Source organism: Scyliorhinus canicula, chromosome 9 (assembly GCF_902713615.1).
Source record: "Scyliorhinus canicula chromosome 9, sScyCan1.1, whole genome shotgun sequence".
In the NCBI taxonomy this organism is placed as follows: domain Eukaryota; kingdom Metazoa; phylum Chordata; class Chondrichthyes; order Carcharhiniformes; family Scyliorhinidae; genus Scyliorhinus; species Scyliorhinus canicula.
In genome coordinates, this window is record NC_052154.1 from 11,488,640 (window position 1) to 11,507,578 (window position 18,939).

An 18,939-nucleotide genomic window follows, 5' to 3' on the forward strand; every position below is an offset into this window, starting at 1 on the left:
TGACTCCAGACCCACAACAATGTAGTTAACTCTTAAGTGCCCTCTGAAATTGCCGAGCAAGCCACTCAGTTGTGTCAAACCACTAATCTATTGTATTAAACCACTAAAAATCCTCAAAGGAATGAAACCAGACAAATTGCCGGCATCGACCAAGGCACCAGAATTGAAAATGGCAAACCTTGTCAAGCCTGAAAAGTACTCCTTACTAACACCTGAAGGCTAATACCAAAATTAGGAGAGCTATCTCATGGACTATTCAAGCAACAGCCTGACAGAGTCATACTCATGGAATCGTATGGTACAGAAAATGTCCCATCACCATCCAGGAGTGGGGGCGCTGCAGTGGGAGTCCTGAACATCGACCTGGGACCTCATGACAGCTCATGGCAACAGGTCCTAAATGTCATTGAAACCTCCTGCTGATTATCATGTGCCGCCTTCTTCCCGGCATTGAGGGTGGCAAGGGCGCAAATTATACTTTGGGTGGAGGACATCAATATCGATCACCAACAGTGGTTCGTTGATACCGCCACAGATCGAGCTGACCAGGTTCTATAGGCCATAGCTGCTGGACTCAATCTACGGCAAGTGGTGAGGGAACCAACAAGAAGGAAAAACATACTTGACTCCATCCTGACCAATCTGCCTGTTGCAGATGCATCTATCCATGACACTATCGTAGGAGTGACCACCATACAGTCCTTGTGGACAAGTCCTGCCTTTGCATTATGTTGTGTACTACTGCCACTGAACTGAAGGAATAGAACCATAGAATTCCTACAATGAAGGAGGCCATTCGGCCCATCGAATCCCGACCCTATGAAAGAACACTTCACCTCGGACCATCCCTTCCATATCCCTGTAACCTCATAACCCCACCTAACCTGCACACCTTTGGACACTAAGCGGCTATTTAGTATGGCCAACCCACCTAACCAGCACATCTTTGGCATCTGCATTCTTCATGAACGGCTTCCCCAGTATCCTTAGGATTGTCATGAAATTTCCTTGACTGCCGGGGGACACCAGCTAAGCTGTGACTTGGTAATGGGCGATCCACGCAGGCACCTTCAACTAAGGAATGGGCGTCTTTACACAAGGGTCCTTCCATCTAACTGGAGGGCATTACAGTCAAGGGCTCCCTGTAGCTCCTGAGTTCCTTTTACTGTGTTCTCCAGGGATAGGGCTATCTCAATGGGTTTTTTTTTCTCATCCAGGTTAGGCTCTGTCAGGAGCTTCCATTGAATTTAGAGATTGTTTATTTCGCGCACCAACCTGTCCCGCAACATCTCAGTCAGGGATGGGCTGAATTCACAACCCCTTTACAAATTCCGTGACGGGTTCCCTCGGGGTCTTCCCCGTTGTATTAAAGTGGTATCTCTGGAGGATGACAGAGGGATTTGAGTCATAGTGATTTCGTGCTACAGACTCATCAAAAATTTTCGAGTCAGTGGCAACCGGGTCGGTCATGCTTTTTATTCCATTGAATGTCGGGTCCCTGCATGCTGTCAGCAGAAGCACTTTCTGCTTCTTGTCTCCCACGATGTTATTAGCCCGGAAGATATTACACATTCGCTCTGCATATGGGACCGAGTCTTCTCTGTTGAAGTTATAAGGTTCAAGTTTACTGAAGAGAGTCATTTTGTTTCTTACCTGTGACGACTGGAAGACTTTAAGAATATTGGGCTCTAAGTGTTGGGCAATTTAAGGGTTAAAAGGCTGGGGTTAGAGTGTGTTTGACTGCAATGGTCATGTTTTTTTAAGAAATTGTTTTACAGGGCCTGGGTGGTTTTAGCAGCCATAAGGTGAAATTGGCAAAGGAATGTGTTTTGCAGTCTGGGCGAATGGATTGCGGTTTGACTGGGCAAGTCCCTGCAGAGATTTAACTCGGAGAGATGAGGCCATTGCTGGGTGGGGCCAAGGAAAGCATTAGAGAGGCAGCTGGTGGAGAAACGTTGGGTGTGAGGAGTTGCATTCTGATCTGCCTGATGCTGAGTCCACAATTCTCCCACAGTAAGATGGATTGAGATCTGTATGTTTCTTGTTGTTTAACTAGTGCAGTGACATTGGGTTTTTGGCTCTCCCACTGGGGAAACATTTTCTCTAAGTCGAAGGAGCTTTGACAAAGAGTCACTGGACTCGAAACGTTAGCTCTTTTTTCCCCCTACAGATGCTGCCCGACCTGCTGAGATTTTCCAGCATTTTCTCTTTCTTCTCTAATTCTACCTTATGAGCACGCACTCTGTGTGGGATCGATTTATGTAACTGGAATGTGGCTCCCGCCTCTTTGTATTGCAGCATCCTTGAGATTAAGGCCTGCATTCTATTTGCCCTTTTGATTATTTGTTGCGGTTGTCTACTCACTTCAAATGATTTTTGTAGACACTACTATTGTATTACTGTTTGTGAGAGCTTACGGTGTACAAATTGGCTGCCATATTTCCTACATTACAACAGTGACCACAACTCGAGATGTTCTTGCTTGGCTTAGGGACACAGGGGGTAGGATTCTCCGCCGGCGGGATTCTCCGTTTTGCCGGCGCCCGGGGTTTTCCCGACGGCATGGGGCCGCCCCACAATGGGAAACCCCATTGACTGGCCGGTGTAACGGAGAATCCCACCGGCGAGTCGAGGCAGAAATGTGGTGCGGCGGGGCGGAGAATCCATCCCCTGAGTTTGGGTGAGGGGCCGCAAAAGCACAACTTATTTTCTTGAACATAAAGTGCTGAATGTATGGGTGGCACGGTAGGACCGTGGTTAGCTCTGTTGCTTCACAGCCCCAGTGTCCCAGGTTCGATTCCCGGCTTGGGTCACTGTCTGTGTGAAGTCTGCACGTTCTCCCCGTGTCTGCGTGGGTTTCCTCCGGGTGCTCCACTTTCCTCTCACAAAGTCCCGAAAGACGTGCTTGTTAGCTGAATTGGACATTCTGAATTCTCCCTCTGTGTACCCGAACAGGCACCAGAATTTGGTGACTGGGGGTTTTCACAGTAACTTAATTGGAGTGTCAATGTAAGCCTACTTATGACAATAATAAAGATTATTATTAATATAATTCATCTGAGTCCAGTTTGTGTTGAGCCTCACACTCTGCTGACCGAGGGGACATATGTTCTAAACTCTATCTTGTCTTACAGTGAGCCCATAGGATCTGATACACTGCCTGTGGAAGTAGCTGAGTCGGAAACATTAGGGACCTTCAAGCGGCTATTGGATAGGTACATGGATTACGGTAGAATGATGGCTAAATCGCTGGCTTTTAAAGCAGGCCAAGCAGGTCAGCAGCACGGTTCGATTCCCGTACCAGCCTCCCCGGACAGGCGCCGGAATGTGGCGACTAGGGGCTTTTCACAGTAACTTCATTGAAGCCTACTCGTGACAATAAGCCATTTTCATTTCATTTCATTTGTTCTTAATCTAGGACGAAAGTTCGGCACAACATCGTGGGCCGAAGGGCCTGTTCTTCTATTTTTTTATGTTCTATGTACACTGTCCGGTTGAAACAGAGAACACGCGCAAGATTAAAACAAAATTAAGATGACAATCACTCTGCGTTTCCCATCACTGTTGCCGGGCAGTTATGCTGAGACAGACTTGCGGCTGTTAGACACCGACAAAAATATAATTGAAAGAATGTACATGCCTGCTTTTGCTGAGCGGCCCACAGGCTATGAAAAGGACAAAGCCGCGCCCTGTGCCTTTAACAGAAAATTTCCCGTTGTTTCTCGCTCTCTCGGGGGCGGAGGGGTGGGGGGGGAAAGAAAAGGAAAGTGTTCCTTTTTGCTTCAGATGAACAGGATGAGTTACTCACCTCCTGCACAAGATGCCGAGCAACCCGATCTCACGACCACCCAGGTGTAGTTGTGTCTCCGAACAGTGGTCTTGCTTTCATTTACAGCCTTCGGTAAAGTGTACTCCCAGGCAATACCTGGATTCTTGCCTTGTAAAAGGACCTGAAGTTTAAGAGTTTGGGCCGAGGGGGGGAGGGGGTGGGGGGCGGAGGGAGGGAGGGAGGTGGGGAAGAAAGAGGCATTGAATAGGTTTATTGTCAATTTCTCTCCGTCGCACAAAAGAAAAACATCAAAAGGTAAGGGGAGATTTAATAGAGGTGTTCAAAATCAAGGACAGTTTTGACAGAGTAGACAGAGAGAAGTTGTTTCCAGTGACTGCAGGGTCGGTAACCAGAGGGGACAGATTTAAGGTAATTGACTGAAAAATAAAGTGCCGAGAAGAGAATAAATAAAGACAAGTGAATTGTGATTTGGAATGCACTGCCGGCACGGTAGTTACATTGGTTAGCACTGTTGCTTCACAACACCAGTCCCACATTCGATTCCCAGCTTGGGTCCCTGTCTGTGTGGAATCTGCACATTCTCCTCGTGTCTGCGTAGGTTTCCTCCCAAAAGTCCCAAAAGATATAGATGTTGGATGCATGGACTTCAGTAAAGCCTTTGACAAGGTATGTCATGGTAGACTGGTACAAAAGGTGAACTCACATGGGATCAGAGCAGAGCTGGAGACAGAACTGGCTTGGGCACAGAAGACAGAGGGTAGCAGTAGAAGGGTTCTTTTCTGAATGGAAGGCTGTGACGAGCAGCATTCCCCAGGGATCGGTTTTGGGGCCTTTATTGTTCGTGGTGTATACAAATGATTTGGAAGAAAGTATAGCTGGTCTGATTAGTAAGTCCGCTGTCAACGGGAGCTGCCACTGAAGCCACCCGATGCCGGCGGGAAGCCCACGGGCGAGGGAGCACTGCTGGCGGGATCAGAGAGCGCGGCACCCAACGAACCGCTGAAGAATTCTGGCCCACACCTTCAACACCGTTCAACATACCGCGACGTTTCACAGCAGAGATTATCAAACAAAGTGTTTGGCACAAAGGCACAAAAGGAAATATTCGGGCAGAGATTTGGTGAAAGGGTTAGGTTTTAGTTACTGCTGCAAAACAGGAAAGGGATGGACAGGTTAAGAGAATTCCAAAGCTGATGGGCGGCACAACAGCACAGTGGTTAGCACCGTTGCTTCACAGCGCCAGGGTCCCAGGTTCGCTTTCCGGCTCTGGTCACTGTCTGTGCGGAGTCTGCACGTTCTGTTAGGTAAATTGGACATTCTGAATTCTCCCCCAGTGTACCCAAACAGGCACCGGAGTGTGGGGACTAGGGAATTTTCACAGTAACTTCATTGCAGTGTTAATGTAAGACTACTTGTCACACTAATAAAGATTATTATTATTATAGTGGTTGAACGCACAGCTGCCAATGAGAGGAGAGAAGAAAGTCAGTGATGGAAAACAGGTCAGATGTGAAAGAGCGGAGAGACCTCAACATGTGTTTCTGTGTGTACGAGTGAGTGTGAATATGTGTGTGTCTGTTAAAGTGAGTGTTTAAATTAGTGTGAGTGTGTGTTTGTGAGGGAGTGTGTGTGGGAGAGTGTGCGTCTTTGAGTGCAAATGTGAGAGAGTGAATGTGTGTATTTGTGTGTCAGCATGTGTAGGTGTATGAGAGAGTGCAAATGTGGGAGAGTGCGATTGCATGTGTGTGTGAGTGTGAACATGTGAGTGAGTGTTTGTGTGAGAGAGTGCAACTGCGTTTGTGTGAATGCGAGTCTGTGCCTGCGTGACAGTGCATGTGTGTGAGGCAGCATATGTGTGTGACAGTGTGAGTGAGTGTGTGACAGTGTATGCCTGTGAGCGTGTGGGAGATAGTGTGTGGGTGACAGTGTGAGAGTGTGTGTCTTTGTGTGCGGGGTGAGTGTGTGATAGTGTTGCATGTGTGAGCGAGTGTGATGTGCATAAGTGTGAGTGTATAACTGTGTGTGTGACTGAATGTGTAACAGTGTGTATGAGAGTGTGTGGGTGTGAGACACGTGTGTGAGTGTGTGTTTGTGTAATCACTGGTCAATGCTGGAATTCATGATTTCTATTCAAAATTGGGCTTCCATGTTCATAATGAATTTGGGCAGGTTCTAACTATCTTTCACTGGGGCTGTTGTCCCTATGCCTCTGGATAACTGCAGCATGCACCTCTCTAAACCCCCTCAATAATTGAATTGACTCAAGGGCTGGGATTCTCCCCTACCCGGTGGGGCGGGGGGTCCCGGCGTGTTGGAGTGGCGTGAACCACTCCGGCGTCGGTCCACCCCAAAGGTGCGGACGTCTCTGCACATTTAGGGTCCAAGCCCTCACATTGAGGGGCTAGGCCCGCGCCGGAGTGGTTGGCTCTCCGCCGGCTGGCGTGGAAGGCCTTTGGCGCCACGCCAGCCGGGGCCGAAAGGACTTCGCAGTCCGGTGTAAGTCCGCGCATGCGCCGGAGCGTCAGCGGCTGCTGACGTCATCCCGGTGCATGAGCAGGGGAGGGGGTCTCTTCCGCCTCCGCCATGGTGAAGGCGGAAGGAAAAGAGTGCCCTCACGGCACAGGCCCGCCAGCCGATCGGTGGGCCCTGATCGCGGGCCAGGCCACCGTGGGGCACCCCACGGGGTCAGATCGCCCCGCAGCACCCCCCCCCCCCCCCCCCCCCCCAGGACCCCGGCACCCGCCGGTCAGGTACGTGGTTTAATCCACGCCGGCGGGAGAGGCTTGTCAGCGCCGGGACTTCGGCCCATCGTGGGCCGGAAAATCGCTGCGCGGGGCCCGCCGACCAGCGCGGCGCGATTCTCGCCCCCGCTGAATCTCGGGTGGCGGAGAATTCGGGACACGGCGGGTCGGGATTGACGCTGGCCCCGGGCGATTCTCCGACCCGGCGGGGGGTCGGTGAATCCCGTCCCAGATCATGATAATTTGCTATGATGCAGAGAAGTGCAGAAGTGTTAAAGGTGGCTTTGGCTTGGGATATTCATTCCTGCACTGTGTGGTTTAAAAATACTCATGTGTCCTCTGTGATTCTGTTGGTGGTATTTCCGGGGCCCCATCTTCTGCCTGCGGTGAACGTAACAATCCCCTGATACAATTTCAAAGAAGAGCAGATAGGTCCTCCCTGGTGTTCTGACCAATATTTATCCCTGAGCCTAAATCACAATTAGTGGAGGCTAATGGAATGTTGGCCCTTATTTTGCACAGTGGGCTAAACAGCTGGCTTGTAATGCAGAACAATACCAGCAGCACGGGTTCAATTCCCGTATCAGCCTCCTCGGACAGGCGCCGGAATGTGGTGACTAGGGGCTTTTCACAGTAACTTAATTTGTAGTCTACTTGTGACAATAAGCGATTTAAATTTTTTCATATTTCAATAACAGATTATCTGGTCATTAGTACATTGCCGTTTGTGGGAACTTGCTGTGCGTAAAATAGTTGAATATTTCAGGAACAAATTCATTTGAGGCAGTCTGAATAGTCTTTGTAATATTAGTATATGTTGCAAGGAAAATGAAGCCTCTCATATCTGCCAACTGGTTAATGGTCGATGAATTATGGGACGGCATTTCTCAGTCACCTTTTTCAAAAATGCTGCCGTGAATCTGTTCATATATCCATTGATATTGCAGCATAACATAGAACAGTACAGCACAGAACAGGCCCTTCGGCCCTTGATGTTGTGCCGAGCAATGATCACCCTACTTAAACCCACATACCCGTAACCCAACAATCCCCCCATTAACCTTACACTACGGGCAGTTTAGCATGGCCAATCCGCCTAACCCGCACATCTTTGGACTGTGGGAGGAAACCGGAGCACCCGGAGGAAACCCCCGCACACACGGGGAGGACGTGCAGACTCCACACAGACAGTGACCCAGCCGGGAATCGAACCTGGGACCCTGGAGCTGTGAAGCATTGATGCTAACTACCATGCTACCCTGATGCCCCAACAGTTCGTTCACCTGAACATTCTCAGATAACAATGAGCCGCCCAACGTGGGGCTCGAACCCACGACCCTGGGATTAAGAGTCCCATGCTCTACCGACTGAGCTAGCCGGGCTGCTTACTTGTAATTATTGCATTTTGCTTATAAATGTACATATCATACAAAAGAGCGAGTAACTGGGAGTAGTACAGTGAAAATAATTTTAACTGGGATTTGGAGAACCTTACCAAATTCCCTTGTCAAAATCATCCTCAAATCAGAGCCTATATTCTGTGTTCACTCAAAGCTAGTTGCCAATGAAAAGCTCTATAAATGCAAGTTTTTGTTGTCTTTTTCACGTGGAAGTTGTGCGGTGAAAGAGAGTTTTGCACCGTAGACTAGCACAGCTCCAGGTAGGCCAATCGGCCCATCAAGTCAGCACTGGCGCTTTTGAAGAACAATCCTGTTTTTCCACAGTTTGGAAAGGCCAGTTTGATGATTGTTGGGCAGTACGATATGATGGACCCTCATTTTTCACCTTTCAAATCAAAGTTCAGACCAACCCGGAATGAAGGGTGCAAGTTCCAGTTATCCCCAATTGCCCTACACACGATGGGATTGGAAAGTCCCAATCCAGTTCCTGATGACCATGGCTCCTTTGCCAAATTCAGCATTTAATAGCCATCCTGAGTCAACAGGTTGAAAATGACTGCTGGGAGGAATGTCAGGGTGGTACGACAGGCTCTAAGGTGCAAACTACAGAGTATTGCTTGGTGAGAGCGATTATGGTTTGTTCTTTGAGCCCATACTCACTGGAATCAGGTATTGAAGGGTCAAAGTCCATTTCAGATAGGGGCATTCCAGCCAATCAACATCCTGGGGGTTACCATTCGTCAGAAACTGAACTGGACTGGTCACATTAATACTTTGATTAGCAGGGCAGGTCAAAGGCCAGGAATCCTACGGTGAGTAACTCACCTCCTGCCCACCCAAAGCCTGTCCACCATCTACTAGGCACAAGTCAGGAGTGAAATGGTATGCTCTTCACTTGCCTGGATAAGGGCAGACCCAGCAATGCTCAAGAAGCTCAACACCATCCAGGACAAAGTAGCCCGTTTGATTGCTCCCACTTCCACAAACATTCAAACCATCCACGTGCATTGGTTTCCATGTGCAAACCAATGCACATGGCTGCCATTGTTAATGAACAATGGCAGCCATGAGCACCATCTACACGATGCACTGCAGTAACTCACCAAGGTTCCTTAGGCAGCACCTTCCAAACCGATGACCAGTATCACCTAGAAGGACAAGGGCAGCAGATACCTGGGAACTCCACCACCTGGAGTTTCCCCGCCAACAGCGCCGGCTCTAGGGTTGCTGGCGCCCCGGGCAAGCTGAACTTCGGCGCCCTTGGAGGGGGGGGGGGGGGGGGGGGGGGCGAGGGGGGGGGGGGGGGGCGAGAGGGGGGGCGGGGCCGAGGGGGGGGGGCGGACGCGGGGGGTGGACCTGAAGGGGGGGAGGACCCGAGGGGGGGGGCGGACACGGGGGGGGGCGGACGCGGGGGGCGGACCCGAGGGCGGGGCGGGGGGGCGGACCCGAGAGGGGGGCGGACCCGAGGCCGGGGCGGGGGGGCGGACCCGAGGGCGGGGCGGGGGGGACTGAGCGGGGGGGCGGACCGAGCCGGGGGGCCGCCCTGGGGGCGGGCGGCCACCGCGCATGCGCTGGTTGGCACCGGCCCAACTGCGCATGCACGGGACCCGAGTCTCTGGCGCCCCCGAGCACATGGCGCCCCGGGCAGTCGCCCGAGTTGCCGGTGCCTTGAGCCGGCCCTGCCCGCCAAATCACTCACCACTCTGATTGGGAAATATATTGCCATTCCTACACTGTCGCTGGGGCAACATCCTGGAACCCTCTCCATAACAGCACTGTGGGCGTACCTACACCTCAAGGACTGCAGTGGTTCAAGAAGAAAACTCACCACCACCCACTGAAGGGCAACTAGGGATGGGTAATAAGTGCTGGCCTAACCAGCGACGCACACATCCCGCAAATGAATACAGAAAATAGACTAGAGGAGTTACTGACACAGGAAAGTAGGAACATATGAGTTTTTATTCATAAGAGCTGGAGTAGACCATTCGGCCCCTCGGGCCTGCTTCGCCATTCAACCAAATCATGCCTGACCTTCTACCTCAACGCCACCTTCCCGCACTGTCCCCACATCCCTAGATAGCTTTCTCCCAGCAGTGTTGCTTTGACAGTATTTCAGTCTGTGAGCTGCATTTTCAAAATCCAGCAGGATGCAAAGGTGGGAGCAGGCTCTGACTGATGACCAACTGATGCCTTTCCCCTTCCTTGACCTTTCCTCCATGTTTTTATGTTTCAGAAACAAAGAACCCCAGCTATCTATCTGCTTAAATTCTTCACCGTCTCTTCCTGAAAGAATTTACAAACCGAGACTGCTTTCAGGCTCTGACCTGCACCTCACTGGGCCTAAACATTCCAGAAGTTTCTCACCAGTTATCAGCTCCTTCCAAACTTTATGGTTGACATTAAAAAAAAGCTTACATCGGCATTTCCACATTCATGATAAGAGACTTTACGGTCTGCCTTCACATGCCAGCGACTGACATTAAGCACAAAATGCTGCCCTCTTGACCACCGGATTTTAGTGCAATAAATTTTACAGCTTCCTAAATCCCGATAAACACACTCTCTGGTATTGGAATGAGGCAGCTCTATATATTTTCTTTCCGAGTCTGCATTCCTGCTGAAGCTGCACTTTGCGAGTTTAGCTCAAGGCGCAAGTGGAAGACAATGAGGCAAAGAGCATCATAGAGTAAATAACTTGTTGGTCGTGTTCAATTATCCCTTCCAGGTGGATCGTTACCTTTATCTCACCAGCTGTGTTGGAATTGCTCCATCCCACCCACACCACGCCCCCCCCCCCCCCCCCCCCCACCCCCCCACACCCCAACCGTTTCTGCTGTTGGCTTTGGGCTAGGAAGCATCTTGAAAACCAGCAAAGGATTCCTGCTCCCAATCACTATCCCAAGGCTCCTTCCTGCAAACTGAGCACATTCACGTACAGGGCGACTGTTTTTGACTCAGCTGTCGCACCGCAAACCGTGGAATAGTAAGAAGTCTTACAACACCAGGTTAAAGTCCAACAGGTTTGTTTCAAATTGCTAGCTTTCGGAGCACTGCTCCTTCGCCAGCTCCTTCAACACCCGATGAAGGAGCTGTGCTCCGAAAACTAGTGATTTGAAACAAACCTGTTGGACTTTAACCTGGTGTCGTAAGCCCTCTCACTGAGCTCACCCCAGTCCAACGCCACATCTTGGCTGCCATGGAATAGTCTGCAGTTAGGTTTTGGGAACAGGGACTCGGGAGAAGCTTCTTTAACCAGAGTGTGGGTGAAAGGGCGGGACTCGTGACCAGATAGTCATTGAAGTGAATAGCGTAGCTGGATTTACGGAGATGCTCAGTATGAGCATGAGAGAAGCGCAGTGGTTAGCACAGCTGCCTCACGGCGCCGGGGTCCCAGGTTCGATCCTGGCTCTGGGTCACTGTCCGTGTGGCCTTTGCACATTCTCCCCGTGTTTGCGTGGGTTCTAACCCCACAACCCAAGGATGTGCAGGGTAGGTGGATTGGCCACGCTAAATTGCCGCAAAAATGAATTGGGTGCTCTAAATTTTAAAAAACATGAACATGAGAGAGGAGGCTCATGTGGATACCATGATGGTGCTGACCATGATGGTGTTTATTTGCGTGCTGACATTTCACGATTTTCATTTTCTCTGCCTAGAACAGTACATTACACTCTGTACATGGCAGGTCACAGTGTTATGTCACTGGACTAGTAATCAAAAGGCCCACTCAAATATTCTGAGAACATGGTTTAAAATTACACCACGGCATTTGATAGAATTTAAGTTAATTAATAAAATCTGGATTCCTCTAAAAACACTGAAAATATTCCTTGTAATGGGAGAATTTAGATGGATTTTATAAAATTTTATTCCATACCAGAAAACAAAGGTAATTTTAAGGGATTTATAGTTGAATTGGTAAACACTAGAATTAGGTACAGTTTTAAGTGGCTTTAATTTAATGTTTCTGTGCCTGGAAGGATAAAACCTATAGTTAGATTCATGCTGGACAAAGGTGTGCTCTGTGTGGGAGTTGGTTTTAATTCCAACTATGATTCTGTTGTGCTTAGAGAGGGCTACGGCATGAAGAGTAAATAAACCAGCGGTGGTTGCTCAGCAACTGTTGCCTTGTAAGGTAGAAAAGTTTTTAAGTTTTACTGAGCTAATTTGATTGCAGTTGGAGATAGGTAGTGAGAGAGAAGGCCACACTCACAGCTCTGCATGAAGCAGCTGGTTTCAGAAGGTTAAAGAGGGAACATCTCCCTTAGCCTTGCCAGAAGGAAAGCCATACTATAGATGTCAGAAACCTAAAGACCAGCTTGTTGAGGAAACTAGAGAAATTAAGAGAAGTTTCCAAGAAGTCTGGAGTCAACATAACAGAGGAAACTGGGAATCAGAACAGATTACTGTTCAATCATGTCATAGGAGTTGAAAAGGTGTTGAATCGTGGGAGGCCAGAAATATATTTGCAGCAGTGCTAAGGTTTGTGAGAAATTGCTACAGTTTGAGAAACATTGGGCTGGATCTCCAAATATGGGGCAATGTCCCCACGCCAGTGTAAAAATGCTGGCGTTTTCCTGAAAAAGATATAGAGCAATTCACTTACCTGCAGTAGGGTAGCAGGGGCCCGGCGAGCTTCATGCAGCTTTGGGGGCGGATATGGGCCCCCCACACTTCCAGCCTCCAGCGGCCGTGTCGAGCACCATGGCGGACTCGAACTACCAGCAAGAAAGAAGGTCCCCCCGATCAGTCATGCGCGCTTCATCTGACCCGCCCGATCGCTGCCCCAGCTGCCTATAAGGCCCTCCGGTGATGGATCCCCCCACCCCCACCAGGGCAGCTGAGTGCTGAGTGCTGACCGGCCAGACGTGGTTAGAACCACGCTGTTGGGAAATCGGCCTGTCGGGATCGGAGTTTCACTGGGAGGGGCTCTGGTAATGGCCCTCCAGCTGCACAGCGCGATTCGTAGGCGAGCGATTCGCGGGAACGGTGCCAGGCCCGATTCTCGCTTAAAAGTCCCTTCTCTGCCCCCGCACCAAACGCGATTTTGGCACGGGGCTGCGGAGAATCCAACCCATTATTTGAAATAATTGTGGAAATCGGCTCTTGGAGATTGTGTAAAAGCTTTTAAGACAAAGGAGACCTGAAAACACAGCTGTAAAACCTGAAACCTTGATAGAGCAGCGAAGGGAAAGCATAATTTAAAAGAAAGTTTGAGAGTATGACTTTTGAACACAGATTTGAAATCACCCGCGTGAAAGCCTGAGTTCAGTGTGACTCGTTGGCTGGGATCCTCCATTCTGGGGAAAAGTCCCCACGCCGGCGGGAAAGCCGGCACCAACGACTCCGGCATCAACGGCCCCCCAAGGTGAGGAATTCGCACCTTTCTAGGGTGCTAGGTTGACGCTGGAGGGGTTGGCGCTGCTCCAGCAGGTGCCGAAGGGACGGCGGAGTGTGTGCATGCGTGGAACGGCCGGCGTGATACCGCGCATGCACGGGGGGGGTTGTTCTCTTTTCCGCGCCAGCCCACGGGCAATATGACGAGGCCCGACAGGAACCCAGCATGGAAAGAAGAAGTGCCCCCACGGAACAAGCTCGCCCGCAGATCAGTGGGTCCCGATCGCAGGCCAGGCCACCGTAGGGGGCTCCCCAGGGTCGGATCCCCCCGCGCCTCCCCGAGGCCGCCCATGCATACCCACCTGCCAGGTCCCGCCGCTGTGTGAGATGACGCTAGCTGGACTGGCCAGAAATGGGCAGCCGCTCGGCCCATCGGGGTCCGGAGAATTACCGGGGGTCCACTGTCAATGGCCCCGACCGGTGTGGTGGCAATCCAGTCCCCGCCCAGAAAATGGCGGCGGAGAATACGGCATCTGCCGTCAGGGCGGCGGGACGGGATTTGCTCCTGCCACTGGGGTCTCACCCATGGTACAATCTTCTGGGGAGATTTTGAATAGAAATCCACAGACATTCGCTTGGGTTCAGAGGGAAGTGTATCTTACCACAATCATCTTGTCTGGTTAAAAGGGACTTTGTGTGTTAATGAGCCCATTGTAGTTTAAGATTGTAATTTGATATCTGTGTTAATCTTAATATGTCTGTAATTATTAAATTGGAGGGGGTAGTCCAGGAGTACTGTACAATAATCCAACTTTCCATAATGTTATTGTATTACTTTGAAACTAATTAGTAGTCCTGTTACTCTGTTACTCCATGTTTTGGACAAAAAAATAAAAGTTACGTTTGAGACTGGGTTCCATTCTGGAAACTTCCCATCCAGTTGTAACATCAACTGGGATAATAATAATAATCTTTATTATCACAAGTAAGCATATATTAACACTGCAATGAAGTTACTGTGAAAAACCGCTCGTCGCCACATTCCGGCGCCTGTTGGGTGCACGGAAGGAGAATTCAGAATGTCCAAATTTCCTAACAGCACATCTTTCGGGACTTGTGGGAGGAAACCGGAGCACCCAGAGGAAACCCACGCAGACACGGGGAGAACGTGCAGACTCTGCACAGACTGCGACCCAAGCCAGGAATTGAACCTGGGATCCTGGTGCTGTGAAGCAACAGTGCTAACCACTGTGTTGCCGTGATGCCCATGTGCGAACACATTCAGATGCCTAATTTTTAAAAATCCATCTAAATTCTCCCGTTATAAGGAATATTTTCAACACTCTTAAAGGACTGGGGACTGCAGGGGTTTTCAAAAACTACAGACAGATAAGTTACTTTTATTTTGGCAATCAATGTGTATTGATCTTTTTCCACATGACAGAGAGAGAGCGCATCTGCTGTCCTTCAAATATCACGATTCAAAGTGTTGACAGCGCAAGACAAGGAGAAGGAAGAATGGTGAAGAACCTGTTCAGAATAGGCCGTTTGATTACTTCATCATTCTAAACTCCCTCAGGAGCGGAGGATGGATTTGATCCCGAGGGGACCAAGGTGTGGGAAGGACCTTGCTCTCGAAAAATAGGGAAGCGAGTGCCGACATAATGGGATTGCTCAAAGTTCGACGGTTTCCATGTTGTGTTTTTTCGAGTCCCCTCGAGTTCACTTCACTCACTGAACCTGACATGTTCTTTTGGAATGGTTGCTACTGAGATGCTTGCCCTCTGCATCTTGCAATAGCTGCCTGTAACAACCACTTGAGACAGGCCTGCGGGGCACACCCATTAAGAGATGTGTTTGGATGCTGCTCTCCAGATGGCCCGCCAAATGACTTCAAACACTGTGTCGTACTTGAGAAGCAAGGCGCTTGATTGCAGCTTATATCTTGAACACTTGTACAAACATTAGCCCTCCGCGCAAAGCTCTCCGATGAAGCGACAAATTCTGACACAATCTGAATTGCTATCCCCCCTCTTACATGTGGCACTCAAAGACTACTGTCCGGAGAACGCTTCATTCTGTGTTCTTAAACTGTAACATTTTTCACATAATGAAGAAGAACACAACCCCCCCATGCCCCCCCCCCCCCCCCCCCCCCGAATAGGTAACTTGCTAAATACAATACCTCATGTGAAACTGAACCATAAAAAACAGAAGGGTCCTGTATCTAATCCCCAGGCTGTCTGGCACTCTTTCAGCCAAAATCAGTAACTTTACTGATTTGAGAAGTAGTTACATTGGGGTGATACATTCAGAGTCAAAGAAACATTACGGCGCAGAACAAGGCCCTTCAGCCCATCATTCAATAATAATAATCTTTACTAGTGTCACAAGTAGGCTTCCATTAAGACTGCAATGAATTTACAGTGAAAATCCCCTAGTCACCACACTCCAGCGCCTATTCGGGTACACTGAGGGAGAATGTCCTATTGACCTAACAAGCATGTCTTTCGGGACTTTGCGGGGGGAAACCGGAGCACCCGGAGGAAACCCACGGAGATGTGGGGAGAACATGCAGACTCGGCACAGAGTGTGACCCAAGCCGGGAATCAAATTTAGGTCTCTGGCGCTGTGAAGCAACAGCGTTAACCGCTGAGCTACTGTGCCGCCCAATAAGATGTTACGTGTGGCTCAGTTGTTGGCACATTGTCTATGAATTTCCAGGTTCAAGTTTCACTCCAGGCATGAGGACAGAAAACAACGCTGACACTTTGGCACAGTCCAGAGGAAGCATTACTCTATTAGAGGTGCACATTTTGTGGATAAGGCCCAAAGCTGTGGTCCAACCTGCCTGTTGGGTGGATACGAAAGACCCCATGGCACTATGTGAAGAAGAGCAGACGGCTTATCCCTGGTTTCCTACCCAATGCTTGTTCCTCAATCAACAGATTATCTGGTCATCATTCGTCTCTTTACGATGTTCTGTCTATTTCTTCAAATACCTCTGAGCTTCGTGTCTGAGCTATATGTGAACATCAATTTCTCTATTTCCAAATCCCTCCCTTGAGGCATCGATATCTGTTTGAAGCCTTCATCACTGCCAGCTCTGTGAATGTACTATTTCCCCCCAGCTCTCTCTGCCTCTTAGCTCCCTATGAGTCCCCTGGCCTAGCCACAAGGGTGGCTCTGCTTGCCTCAGTTTGTGCGAAAATTTCTTGCGTGGGATCTCATCCGATGCTTTATTTTTTTTAAAAAACAGGCTCACAGCATTCTCATCCTTTCCATCAGTTGGTCCTGTCAAAAGACTTTACTGACAGATAACCATAAATTGAACGCAGCCAGCGCATAGAGGGAAAGTATCTTTTCATATTAAAGGCTGCGGCAGTGTGAATTAACCACTCCAGAAGATTCTAAAGGACAAATCAAAACTGATTTTTAAAAGGGAGACAGCAACTTGCTTCCAGAGTGAGGGTGCTATTTATCATAAGAACAGGAGGAGGTCATTTAGCCCTTGAGCTTGTGCTGTGATTTAATGAGATTATGACTGATCTGCAACCTAACTCCATATACATCACTTAAACTAACGATCAGATCATTATCACACTGCTGCTAGGGGATTTTGCTATGTGCAAGAAGTCTCCTGCATTTCCATATGTTACAGAGGCTGCACTTCTGTGGTTGTAAAACACTTTGGGGCATTCTAAGATTATGAAAGGCACTAGATAAATGCTTCATTTTGAATTCCCCATAATTAGCTGCCCCATGACGTGATGTTGGATGACCCGAGGTCACAGTGCGGGAGCCACGAACGGCATCGGGTTCACGTGTCAACGGCAGGCAACATCGAAAACGGGCCTTCAGCACGAGCTGCTGCCAACTTAAAGTCTTTCGGAAGAAAACACAGACACAACTCGCTGAGGAATCACCTCGTTGACGGACTAGGTGTCCTCCTTCACAGTTCCATGCTTCTATTCTATGAGGAGAGGAACTCGTCACCCTGGGACCTCACCCAGTCATTATGGGGAGAGCTTTATTTGATTCCACTTTCACTCAGAGGACTGAGCACTCCAGCTGACGCAGCAAGGTGAATGTGACACTGTTCTGCACCTCTGACAGAAGCACCATTATAACCACCCCTCGCAGCAAGTATCGGCTCAGAGGCCCTGCCAAGGAAACATATTCCTCTGGGCATTCCTTTGACTTGAGGTGCTGTCCTTGAGTCCGCCACAAATAATGACAAACGAGATTTGGTTCTGACACTGAAGTGATATTCATGTGTTTCTGTCTTGCTCTGAGCATAACCTTATTCTGGGGGCAGTCAGTGAGGTTAACTGTCACTTTGATTCAGAACACTTGGAGAATGAGTCTCATAATTGTTGTGGTCGATTGTCTTCCACCTATTTGTGTTTTCCTTCACACAATAAACATGCAAGAAAATTGCTTATTAATTCCTTTTGTCATTGTTAAGTAATGGGTTAAGAGACATTGCAATTAGTTGTCTCATTTGTGTTAAGTGTTCAATGATTGACAATGATATGTAAAGGGGCTTCAAGTGGCCTCTGGATCTGGTGATCTGTAGAGTTCTGTGCAGAGTGAGTTTGAACCATTAAAGGTGTGTTGGTGAAAAAGGAGCTGAACTCTTGCCTCTTCATACCGCAGCATCTAATACATCTGACAGTCATGTCCGTCAAGATGACCAGCGTTCTACCCCATGATGCTGTGCTGTGGAATGTGAACGTAACTGTTCCACGATTAGTCCCACTGATACCATGTAGTCAAGTCAGAGAGTGACTGCTGAATACAGTGACATGTTTAGGGCTTAGAAGCCAGAGGGACAGGCTGAATTTCATAGTGTAGAACAACATCAAGGTCGAGGAGAGTGCCTGATCGAGAGACTCAATATCGGGGAGGTGGGGGGATTGTGTGGGTGGGGAGTGGGGTTGCAAAGAGCTCCCTCCCGATCTTTCTGCTGACACACTGCCACCTTGCACTGCTCTCCCTCTGAACCCACTCCATGAAACACGCTCCATCCCGGTTTATGTGTGTCCTGGGGTGCTCCACGATGCTGCAAATCCATCACCTGTTCTTCCGTCAGCAGCCGCAGCCTCCCCGGTGAAGCTGCTGAGCACAGGAGCTGCCGGCCTCTGATTGTCAGTTCCCAGTGGGTGAGACTCCCATCTTGGGAGTCTTGTTTCCACAGGAAGGCCCACCGCTGGCCTCGCCACTGCCTGGCCAGTGGGTAGTTGGGCGAGCCTTCCTGAAAAGAGGCAGCGGGGGCCTCTCTCTGGCTTCCCAGCCGGCAGGTAAGACCCTCGATGTCTCAACCTGATTCCGCCCCAAGTCCTGTTCACGCAGCACGCCTTGATATCCTACATTGACTCCCTGTATAGCAATGCCTCGAATTTGAAATCTCCATAACAGTTTGACCTCTAAAACTCTGAGACCATGTCATGCTTCCAATTCTAGTCTTTGGAGCATCTCTGTTTTCCTTCATTATTCCCATTATTAGCAGGCATGGCTTCCTGATACTCTGAAATTTCCTCTCAAAGCCTCTTCAGCCAACGAAGGTGTATTCAAAATGTTAGGTATCAACTTGTAAATCCTTCCACTATGCTTCAATGATAGGTGTTAAAAGCAGGAGTGATCCCTGGTCAGCAATGTGATGGAC

At 49.3% G+C, this 18,939-nt stretch overlaps 1 protein-coding gene and 1 non-coding gene across 2 annotated transcripts in view; both read right to left on the reverse strand.

Annotated features, from left to right (window-relative positions):
* Positions 1 to 18,939, reverse strand: part of adamts18 (ADAM metallopeptidase with thrombospondin type 1 motif, 18) — a 277,450-nt gene that overhangs the window by 49,250 nt on the left and 209,261 nt on the right. Inside the window, exon 17 of the mRNA XM_038806242.1 lies at positions 3,809 to 3,950. Within this exon, the coding sequence (XP_038662170.1) occupies positions 3,809 to 3,950 (142 nt within the window). The remainder of the gene's footprint in view (positions 1 to 3,808; positions 3,951 to 18,939) is intronic.
* On the reverse strand, positions 7,841 to 7,913 carry trnak-cuu. The gene has a single exon. It is a non-coding gene; the product is annotated as a tRNA-Lys (tRNA).